Source organism: Zootoca vivipara, chromosome 1 (genome assembly GCF_965207765.1).
Source record: "Zootoca vivipara chromosome 1, rZooViv2.hap1.1, whole genome shotgun sequence".
Classification (NCBI taxonomy): Eukaryota; Metazoa; Chordata; class Lepidosauria; order Squamata; family Lacertidae; genus Zootoca; species Zootoca vivipara.
Window position 1 is genome coordinate 67,382,562 of NC_142582.1, and position 11,879 is coordinate 67,394,440.

The following is an 11,879-nucleotide window of genomic DNA, read 5'->3' on the forward strand; positions in this document are numbered from 1 at the left end:
TGTGGTCGATACAGTCAAATACTTTTGCATAGTCGAAGCAGAAGTAGATGTTTTTCTGGAACACTCTAGCTTTCTCCATAATCCAGCGCATGTTTGCAATTTGGTCTCTGGTTCCTCTGCCCTTCAAAATCCAGCTTGCAGTTCTGGGAGTTCTTGGTCCATATACTGCCTAAGCCTGCCTTGTAGAATTTTAAACATAACCTTGCTAGCATGTGAAATGAGCGCAATTGTGCAGCAGTTGGAGCATTCTTTAGCACTGCCCTTCTTTGGGACTGGGATGTAGACTGAACTTCTCCAATCCTCTGGCCACTGCTGAGTTTTCCAAGCTTGCTGGCATATTGAGCGTAGCACCTTAACAGCATCATCTTTTAAAATTTTAAATAGTTCAGCTGGAATATCATCACTTCCACTGGCCTTGTTATTAGCAGTGCTTTCTAAGGCCCATTTGACTTCACTCTCCAAAATGTCTGGCTCAAGGTCAGCAACCACAATACCTGGGGTGTACGTTCTGGTATAATTCCTTTGTGTATTCTTGCCACCTCTTATTGATGTCTTCTGCTTCTGTTAGGTCATTTCCACTTTTGTCCTTTATTATGGTAATCTTTGTACGAAATGTTCCTTTCATATCTCCAATTTCCTGAACAGATCTCTGGTTTTTCCCATTCTGTTGTTTTCCTCTATTTCTTTACATTGCTCGTTTAAGAAAGCCCTCTTGTCCCTCCTTGCTATTTTTTTGAAATCTGTATTCAATTTCCTGTATCTTTCACTATCTCCCTCGCATTTTGCTTGCCTTCTCTCCCCTGCTATTTGTAAGGCCTCATTGGACAGCCATTTTGCTTTCTTGCATTTCCTTTTCATTGGGATGGTTTTCGTTGCTGCCTCCTGTATAATGTTATGAGCCTCCATCCATAGTTCTTCAGGCACTCTGTCCACCAAATCTAAATCCTTAAACCTGCTCCTCACTTCCACTGTATATTCATAAGGGATTTGATTTAGATTGTGTCTTACTGGCCCAGTGGTTTTTCCTACTTTCTTCAGTTTAAGCTGGGATTTTGCTATAAGAAGCTGATGATCTGAGCCAGTGTCAGCTCCAGGTCTTGTTTTTGCTGACTGTATAGAGCTTTTCCATCTTTGGCTGCAGAATATATAATCAATCTGATTTCGATGCTGCCCATTTGGTGATATCCATGTGTAGAGTCGTCTCTTGTGTTGTTAGAAGAGAGTGTTTGTGATGACCAGCTTGTTCTCTTGACAGAACTCTATTAGCCTTTGCCCTGCTTCGTTTTGAACTCCAAGGCCAAACTTGCCATTTGTTCCTTTTATCTCTTGATTCCCTATGTTAGCATTCCAATCCCCTATAATGAAGAGAAGAGGAGGAGGAGGAGGAGGAGTTTTTATTTGATATCCCGCTTTATCACTACCCGAAGGAGTCTCAAAGCGGCTAACAATCTTCTTTCCCCTCCTTCCCCACAACAAACACCCTGTGAGGTGGGTGGGGCTGAGAGACTTCAGAGAAGTGTGACTAGCCCAAGGTCACCCAGCAGCTGCATGTGGAGGAGTGGAGACACGAACCCGGTTCCCCAGATTACGAGTCTACCACTCTTAACCACTACACCACACTGGCTCTCAAAGAACATCCTTCTTTGGTGTTATTTCTAGAAGGTGTTGTAAGTCTTCGTAGAATTGGTCAATTTCACTTTCTTCAGCACCAGTAGTTGGTGCATAAACTTGGATTACTGTGATGTTAAAAGGTCTGCCTTGGATTCGTATCAAGATCATTCTATCATTTTTGAGATTGCATCCCAGTACAGCTTTCGGCACTCTTTTGTTGACTATGAGGGCCACTCCATTACTTTTACTGGATTCTTGCCTACAGTAGTAGATATGATGGTCATCTGAACTGAATTTGCCCATTCCCGTCCATTTTAGTTCACTGCTGCCCAGGATGTCAATATTTATTATTGCCATCTCATTTTTGACCACGTTCAGTTTAACGGGGTTTATGATTCTTACATTCCAGGTTCCTATGCAATATTTTTTTTACAGCATTGGACTTTCCTTTCACTTCCAGACGTGCAGAAGGTCCTTCCCTGCACATCAGCTGAGCAAATCTTGCACAGCTGATGCGCAAAGAAGAAGCTACTGCTATGCTACCCTGCAGGTCAGCTGTTAGGCAGGAAGGCCTTAACAAAGCCCCGCTGGGTCTCCAGCTCATGAGACCTTCCCTACAGCCCGAAGAGGACATCTTCTTTTGGTTCTGGAGAGGGTCTCTTCGTGAGCCAGAAGGACTCTCCAGTGTGCTCCCCATTTCCAGGTTCCTGGCACTGCGTATGTGCACAGTCGCCTGCAAATAGCACATGCGTAAATAGGGAGTTGCTAGTACAGCTATATCACCACATTTATACAGTGGGACCTCAACTTACAAGCTACTCAACATCCAACGTTTTCGACTTACGAGCGGAAAAAGTGGCCACGCGCTTACGTTTTTTTTGACATCCGAACGGAAAACCCATTCGCGGCTAGATGCGGTTTCCTTGACTTACGATTTTTTCCGTTTCCAATGCATTCCTATGGGAAACCGCTTTTCCTATGGGAAACTCGACTTACGAAGTTTTCAACCTACGAGTGTGCATTCGGAATGGATTAAATTTGTAAGTCAAGGTCCCAATGTACAGGAAAATGGAGGTGTTTAAGAAGCTTTGAAAACAAGTCTCTGAATCCACAGAACTCAAGTTCAAACACACCTATCAAAATATTACAATTGTTATAGTGGATGCACTTGGATGCCTGGATAACTAAGAGAGGGTAACGTGAACCAAGCTGTCATAATGCATTTACAGTGGTACCTCGGTTTATGAACACAATTGGTTCCGGAAGTCTGTTCATAAACTGAAGCGTTCATAAACTGAAGCGAACTTTCCCATTGAAAGTAATGGAAAGTGGATTAATCCGTTCCAGACAGTCCGCGGAGTAACCGTTCATAAACTGAAGCGAACTTTTCCATTGAAAGTAATGGAAAGTGGATTAATCCGTTCCAGACGGGTCCGCGAAGTACTTAAACTGAAGCGTTCATAAACTGAAGCATGGGTGTAATTGGTTCCGGAAGTCTGTTCATAAACTGAAGCGTTCATAAACTGAAGCGAACTTTCCCATTAAAAGTAATGGAAAGTGAATTAATCCGTTCCAGATGGGTCCGCGGCGTTCATAAACCGAAAATTCATAAACCGAGGTGTTCATAAACCGAGGTTCCACTGTATTCAGTAACTACATTGTATAAGGCAGTAGACTTCAACTATCCATAGAGCTTACATAACAATACAATATTACGATCAAGTGGGCAACTTTAAAGTGTACAGTAGAACCTCGAGTTACGTACCGTCCTCCTTACGAATGCCTCGGGTAACGAGCTCCGCTAATCCAGAAGTAGGTGCTCCCGGTAGCGAATTTTGCCCCAGGATGCGAGCGAAAGTCACACACCAGCAGCGCGGTGGCAGCAGGAGACCCCATTAGCAAAGCGTGCCTCAGGTTAAGAATGGTTTCGGGTTAAGAACGGACCTCTGGAACGAGGTACCACTGTATTTTAATATTTCCTGGTAGTGCAGAAACTTTTATATCACCAAAGAGGAGAAGTGTCTGAAAAATGCAGGTTTTTGTGGGAAGGATTTTCTTTGATTCCATCATAACAAACAGGCAATGAATATTTGCCTAGGCCTTCTGTCACGTTTTCTAATGGTTTTAGAATTCTGAGAAGCTGGAATTGCCATAAAGGTTAGTAATATACTGGTGTTTTAGATTCACAGCAGTGAACAAAGGGGCATTTCCTATTTTTTATTAGAATGTTGTTGCATGTCTCATCCAATAGAAGTCAGAATCTTACATCACATGTAGAAAATGCTGTGGGCTACAGTTCCCATCAGCCCCTACCAGTATGGGCGCTTGTCAGTGATGAGTGTTGTCATCACATTGGCTAGTCCTGACTTACGTTGCCATCATTTCTATTGAAATAGGCTTATTACTGCAGCCAGCTCATGTTATGCAACATTCACATCCATGTACAGTATTGGCCATTAGTCACTATTACTAAACAAAGCTGCATCCAATTATGCACAAAATGCAAGTGTTTCATTCAAGAATGGCAATAGAGAACACAATTGTTTTCTCCATGAGTTTTAGCTCAAAATAGCTCTAATGATATAAAAGTTCATTATCTGCCTTATACTGAAGAGCCTCACTGTCCTCACATCTTGGGACAAGTTAAATGAGTTTCCGGAGTATAGCTAACAAAAATGTGTGTCCCTTCTGGGCATTTCTTTTAAAAACTGAAATGGCTATGAGAAATATTTCCTGTTAGGAAGGACACATTTTGCTTGTCTCCATTATCACTGAAATACTCTTAAAGGCAGCATTACAAGTGTCAAGAGTTTTGAAGGAAGTATATATATTCAATGTATTTATGATGAGCATGCTTCAGCAACTTAGAGTTCAAACGTCAATGTAAAGTACTGTATATGTATTAAACATGGTGGCTTTCACCCATTATATGGAGATTTCTTCCCAATAGGAAATCCATTTATATTACTTTTTCCAGACACAGCACTAACAAATGGAATACTGGCACTCAGCTACAGTTTGCTGAAGCTATGTGCATTAACGAAAAGACAAAAAAATTACTTTCAAAGACAATTTCAGCATTGTGGCAACTTTTAAAACTTTTCCATTAACAGCTGAAAACTGTTATCTTATGCAGCACATTTACTGAAGAAATGTATTATGGTGGCTTGGCACACATTGCTCTCTTTAGTTCTTCAGATTTTAAAAAAAAAATTCACCAAAAGGTATGTGCACAACTACATCACACCTGGAACATAAAAACTTGATTGCTAAAATCTTGGCTGGGGCAAGTTGCTGGCATCACATGACCCCTTTACTGTAGCAACTGCACTGGCTCCCAGTCTGTTTCTAAGCGCAATTCAAGGTGCTGGTTATTGTTCCTATTTTAGTATATGTGCTGCTGAAGCAAGCACAAGGTGCTGGTTATTACTTTCAAAGCCCTAAACAGCTTGTGACTGAGCTACTTGAAGGACCATCTCCTCTTTTGTGACTACCGTATGCCTTTTCTTGAAGATTGACTGTTGGCTGTTCCTGCTTGTACCTTCATATGGACCGTGCAGCAGCACTTTATACCCAAAGTAAATATTCTGTTTGTTTCCTTACGAACAAAGGCACATTGCTTCTAACAGTTGACTTCTTAATGACTGCTATTTAGCACAACCCTGGTCACATCTACTCAGGCTACTGAATTGAATGGGGCTTACTCCCAGGTAAGTGAGGTTAGGACTGCAGCCTCACTCATTACTTCAACAGTATTATTATACAGATCTGTGTAAGGCAGACTGTAAGCCATAAAGACTTATCTGTATTCCTCTGCCTTGGCAGTAGCCCTTCATGCTGAATAAGACCACATATAAAATCCTAAAGGCAAATGTGGTCAGTAACTCATACGAGCAAGTGCAGAAAAAGTGTGTGTAGTGGTGGTGGTGGGGTAACATTCTCATGTCCTTGTTTGATCTGAAAAAACATCTGCGCACTTCCTTCAAGTCTTATTCACATTCCAGTAGGCAAACCAATTTACATGGGAATTCTTGTTGCCAAGCACTTCAAAAGCCATGTTAGAAGAGAAATATGTCATATTGCACCACTTAGATGTTGTATTCATTGTGCCCACTTCCCAACCACATTACTTAAAGTTTTAAACCATGGTACAATTCCACAGCAATACTTCATTCCACCAGGATGTTAATGAAGACAAAGCAAGTCATATACTAATGGAGATATGGCTGAGTGAAAGTAAAATGAATATTGCTTGGCAAATACATGCAAGTAGAAGAGTAGAGTCTCTGAGAATACATTGTCAAAAAATGGCAAGACAGAAATGTAGTCTTACACAGCTTTCTACAAAACCTTCTTAAATATTGTGAAAATATGTCTTTTCAGGTTTATCTAATGAACATTTTAATTATTTATGTTCATTTATGCAAATGAAATACTTCAACAACTGTGGAAGTGTCATATCTCAGTGAGAATGCATGCATGGTGTACACAAGATCTGGAGTTCAATCCCTGGCATTTCGTTAGAATGGTTTCAAAAGAAGGGCTGTGAAAGATCTGTGTTTGCCCAACACCCTGGAGATCTGGTGCCAATACAAAGCAAAAGTGGCTGGCTGAGCTCAGTATCAACCCTAGCACAGAGCTACTGGTTCAGTGAAAAAGAGAGAATCACAATGCTCTCCTAGTAAATATTCAGTTGCTTGGCTTTTAGGACTACAGTGGTACCTCAGAGCTTGAACGGCTCCATCCTCGAATGTTTCAACTCCCGAACTCCGAAAACCTGGAAGTGTTCCGGTTTCTGAACACTCCTTGGAACACGAACATCCAACGTGGCTTCCGCTGTGCAAAAACCTAGCTGTCGGCCAATCGGAAGCTGTGCCTCGGAACTCGAATGTTTAGGAAGTTGAACAGTCTTTTGGAACAGATTACATTTGAGTTCCAAGGTACCACTGTATTGGTAAATATGTTTCTAGCTTTCATGGCTCATTTCCAAAGAAACATAGAAACAAGTAGAAAGTGATATTTATAAACTCAGAAAAAAAGAAGAGACCTCAGGTGGAATTTCTGTGTCTTAAGATGAGTCCAAGATCTATGTGGGGTTCTTGAAGTGTCATCTTCTGCTCAGTTTATCATTACTGTACGTCACAGCAATGTGTTTCAAACTAGAAATAAGCTTATTGTGCCTGACCCAATTCAGAAACTGCCACAGCTGCCTGCCTGAACAATGATACCGGTACGTAAATTTACCAAGAGCAAGATTTGGTATGCTAGTTCAATGGTGTCTAAGATAGCTGTTCATACTACCTATGATACAACAATACAGAATATGCAGTATTACACTCACATCACAGGCAGTGATGCAAGCATAAATGTTTAGGATGCAGCTGCTAGTGGTTTAAATTTATCGTGCTCAGTACTTTTACATAGGAATGTGATAAGTATGGATCTGGAGCAAATATCAGTGATATAATACCATAGTGATATAATATACATGTGAATAACAAGCAGCACAATACTAGAATGTGACTCAAAAAGGGCAATTCTCTGTGCACTGTGGGACAGTACGTGGGATAAAGGAATTCAGAATAGACAGTGCATATTTATTCTTCCATTGAAAGTTCTTTACCAAATAGTTTGAATTACTAAAGGAAAAAAAATACCAACCCAGTGGAAGGAATAGATTGTTTTCATAAAGATTAACAGAACTATTGAAGACACTTTTGCCTCAAAACTATTTTGAGCCTGAGAGTTTATTTCACATAACATAGGCATCAACTGCATCAAGATTTTATCAATTTTATATTGGTCATACTGTACTTGTTTACAGAAGGAACCAACCAGTGACAAGACTTAAACCTTTCATTTTAAGGCTTGCTTTATATTTTGCATAATTCATCAAGCCCTGTTATTTGCATAGATAATTAGAAAACATGACAACAGTCTTATGGAAACACTCTAATCAAATGTTGTAAACAACCGTATGTGAGAGTTTAGTTTTTGGCATGACCAATACCAATACAGTGTTCAAGAATATGAGGCTGAACAAGTTTCTAAGTACTGTATTTTCAGGTCTGATATTGTTACAATAAATATGTAAATTATGTTGTTTTTAATATAAAGATACATAACAGCCCAAACTTAATGTGATGCAAGGGTTACTGAGTTCAATAGGATTTCTATAAGCATGCACAGAATTGCAGTTTAAGGATTATATTTTTATTTTAATTGCAGGAGGAAGCATATCATCTTTATTTACATGATTACAAAACTGAAGAGACAGCACACTAATAGTTTGAAGAAGCCTAAGTAAAAGGTGTCAAGACAAATAGGATTTTCCCGGGCACTGACACACGAATGTATTAAAGAGCATTCAGCCCTTCAAAATCCTGCTTAATGACAGCAGATTATTAAAGGATCAACATAAAATATTCCCTGAAATGCAACTCCATGTAGCTGTTTAGGTATAGGTCAATACTATACAATCTACATTTAAATACGGTATGTGTTGAAAGGGTTTTTAAAAATATTCTGCACATTACAGTGTATGTTTCGTATCCCCTGTTACTGAATAACAAAGTTCTAGTGAAAAACAAAGATGGTGCTGCAAGCCTGAGGTTTGCCCACCCCGTTTTATAGAAATACTATGTGTTATCCTACTCAACACACTCTGATACAGAAACACCCCTTAGAGAATTCACCAGACACCATATGTTTTGCTTCCCACATGCAGTAGTTACCAGTAACAAAAGGGAGAAATGAGGAAACTGGTATCAGGATTATGGACTTTTGCTACCCCTGCAAATACGACATCAGAAAATGTGACAGACACATAACACAGAAATTTAAAGGATTTGCACATTAAACCTTCTTACAATTAAATCAATACCAGTCCCCAGCAAAGCCAAGGCTACAGTGCTAACCTCACCTACTTGGGTGTAAGCCCCACTGAATTCAATAGGGCATATATCTAAGAATACATGGTTAGAATTGCACTGTTGTAGACACCAGTTGAATAAGTCATTATTTTAGGAATAACCTAAGGGAAATGTGACCAAAGTATTGTACACATAAACTCACTTATTTTTTCAGACTCAAACTCAAGGAATTAATCACCGATTTATAATCTTTGTGGTGAATTGTGCCTATTGTTCATGCCTCTATTTATTATTGAAGTTTGCTTGAATTTCCCTTATGCAAACAATTACAACGTCCTCTCACACGGAAACAACAAATGTCAGCAACTAAACTTGCCGACGGATGCACACACTACACACATTCATGTACTGCACACACTGTAACGAGACTTCACACCCTCTCCCCCTTACTTCCCTTCTCACAGTCCTGGGGGGCGGGAATCCTCTCTCCGGGCCTCCCTCCCCCCCTTTCCTTGCGTCATCGAATACACATTCAGGATGCGCCAGGAGCGATATAATAAACTAACGAGGAGAAGGGAAGACACTGCTGATGTTTTCACGATCTCCGCCAGACGGTTTGATTGCAGCCACACAACCAGCCTGGAAGAGGCTGCTGTGGAGCCAACTTGCCCACCTTCGCCACAGGAAAGCAATGACACGCTGGCCGTTCACGTGTATTCACATCCCCACGTGTTTGTTTGTGCACGCGCGTCCCCACTTTTCAGAAGGGGGAAGGGAGGCACGAAGCCCGCTGTTGTCCCTCAACAAATCCTACGTGTCAGTTGCCCAGTCACGCTGTTCCCTCCACCAGTTCCTGTGAGGGGGAAATTACATGCACACACACCCGCTCCCTCCTGCCAACCCTGAACCTCGTGAGAGGAAATGCAACGCTCTCCCCCCAACCGCCCTTTAACCGCCACCCCGCTTCCATCCACGCATTTATTAATCCTCTCCAACCTTCCCATCTCAGTCCCCTCTCCCCACCCCCGGTGTACAATGAAGCAATGTCCCTCCCACCCCCCTCCCCGCCGACCCCACCACCGCCAACAGCCACACCTACCTGTCTTCTCGTGGTCGTAGCCCACCACAATGAAATAATCTGCCAGCCTGGCCATGGCTGAGGAGAGCCTGCCTTGGCCCCCGCGAGCCCCGCCGCCGCCGCTGACACCGCCGCCGCGCCCGGGAAACTCAGCATCCTCCCCTCGGCGCCTGCAGCTGCTGCACAAGAAGAAGGAGCAGTACCTCAGCCATGTTGGACGCCCAGGCTCGCAGTGCGCTTGCGCGCGCTCCCAACCTTCCCCCCCCCCCTTCCCAACCGCCGCAACGCGGCTGCTGTACTACGGCCTCGCGGGGGCAGGGCGGGCGTTTGCGGGGTTTACAAACACCACGTGCCGCTGCCGGGCTCAGTGGGGTCAGAAGAGGGGAAGGTCTAGGGGGGGAGGCGGGCGTTTCCCTCCCCCCCTCCCTCACCCCTCACTATTGCAGTGGTTTGCAACTGGGTGCACGTTTGCGTGTGGCGCTCTGCATGCAGCGACTCGGGTGCGCGAAGGACCCATCGCCTGCAAAAGCCGCAGGACGGATGGCGCCCTAAGGCATAAAGCTCAGCCCGAGCCTTAGCCCGGCGCTTCCTTCCTGTTTTGGAAGTTCAAATTAATACAGGGCGTGAGGAAACGGTGGACGGCGGAGCTTTCAAGCCGCTCCCCATCCCCCGAGATTCGCGAAATCTCCGGCGAAAGTGTCCCCCGCAGGCAAATTCAGCCAGACTTCGCTTCCGCTTGCAAAGCGCTTAGGACTCACCCGAAGGCCCGTTTTCGCTCCTGCTGTTCGGAGCCTCTGTCTGCTGACTGTGCGCATGTGTGAAGGGCAGCTTTAAATTGCTTGCGTTAGGTTTTCGAAACCATTCATTTCCATGAAGTAGATTGTAAACTGCGTTCCAGCTATCCTGCATTTGGGTGTCCTCCGGCTATCCGTTACTCATAGACATATTTTGAAATGGCATGTTCACGTTTTAGTTTCTGCCTGGCTAAGTTTTTGGGAAGATGTCTTCTCATAGGGAAAGATCCTCAAAAAGGTATGGGTTTGTGACGCTTGGGAGTTATTTTTCGCCGCATCACACCCATTATCTTTACTGACTGCATGATCCTGACGGTTACTCAGAAGTTATTTACTTGCAAGTAGCAGCCTAATCCTATGCAGAGTTAGTACACTTAAGCCTACTGAAATCATTTCCAGACTTGCATTAGGTTTTAATTAAGGGCAATTTAAAAGTGTGTTTTAAAATCTCTAAAGCAAGATAACTGAGTACTAAGCCATATGACTTCAGTGTTTCTGTTCTTAAGGATGGTCATGAATATAGAGGATATGAAGCCAAACACTTTGGGTTGGAGCCAGACATGACCCATTGAAATCAATGAGTCTACTCAAAATATGGCTAAGCCTAATTCAACCGCATGTGAAGATTACATTATTGAACTCTACAGAATCCATGGACTTTCCCACAAGCAAGTATCTCATGGTTACAGTTTGGAGCTGCAATCCTATACAGTATACACTTACCTGAAAGCAAACACTATTGAATTCAGTACCCCTTACTTTTGAGTAGACATGCACAGGATTGTGCTGTTGATGAATCTGTTTAGTGTTCCAATTCTAGATGCACTCTCTAGTTTTTTGGGACAATTTAAATCAAGTTTTTTGTGAATTTACTAACTAGACAATGATTTTAAGATTACTGTACAGACAGTGGTTTTTAGAGAATTTATTTTAAAAAGCTTGTAAGGGAGAGTAATGTTGGTGCAACAAAATAATTTGCAGCGTGTTCTGATACGCAGATGTGGTCAGTGTAAGACCACCCTTGTTCCCAAAGTGGCAACCAGAACAATACTGTGATGGGAGTTGAGTAAGGTTCAACTTATGCACAAGCTATAGAGGCCTATGGCATATTCCACAGATGATGGGATTGTTCAGAAAACCACATCCATATGGCTGTCATAATGTTGGCAAATTTCTCACTAGGAAGACCTGTTCTTTTGTTTGGAAACTCCATGCCAGCATTGCACATGCCTGGAAGCTGCTTGTACTGGTATGGAGGCTTTCCACCCAATCGAACCTGCCCACGTTGTGAGTTACTCACATACCTTATGGCAGCTGCAGGGAGCCCACAGCTGTTGCTCCTTTTCAGCTGCAACAACTTCACCCCCCAAATAATGCAAGAAATAGGTCATGCACAACATAGTTCTCACTAGTTCAGCATTTCGACACTTGTGAACATCAGGGTTGTAAGGTCTAATGTGAGGCGTTTTATTTTACTTCCCATGTAATTCAAATTATCCCATCCACACATCTAGCCATTCAAGT

At 42.6% G+C, this 11,879-nt stretch overlaps 1 protein-coding gene across 5 annotated transcripts in view; it reads right to left on the reverse strand.

The window, feature by feature from the left end:
* SBF2 (SET binding factor 2) overlaps positions 1-10,587 on the reverse strand; it is a 221,315-nt gene extending 210,728 nt beyond the window's left edge. For 4 of the 5 annotated variants that reach the window (XR_015949328.1, XM_035119305.3, XM_035119296.3 and 1 more), the window contains exon 1: positions 9,583-9,795. Coding sequence is in view for 3 of the 5 variants with exons in the window: in XM_035119305.3 (XP_034975196.2) it covers positions 9,583-9,637 (55 nt within the window). In the remaining 2 variants the exon portion in view is untranslated. Of the gene's footprint in view, positions 1-9,582; positions 9,796-10,319 lie in introns of those variants that run through there. The other variant, XM_088667287.1, reaches the window with a different exon arrangement.
* Positions 10,588-11,879: the final 1,292 nt, after the last annotated feature.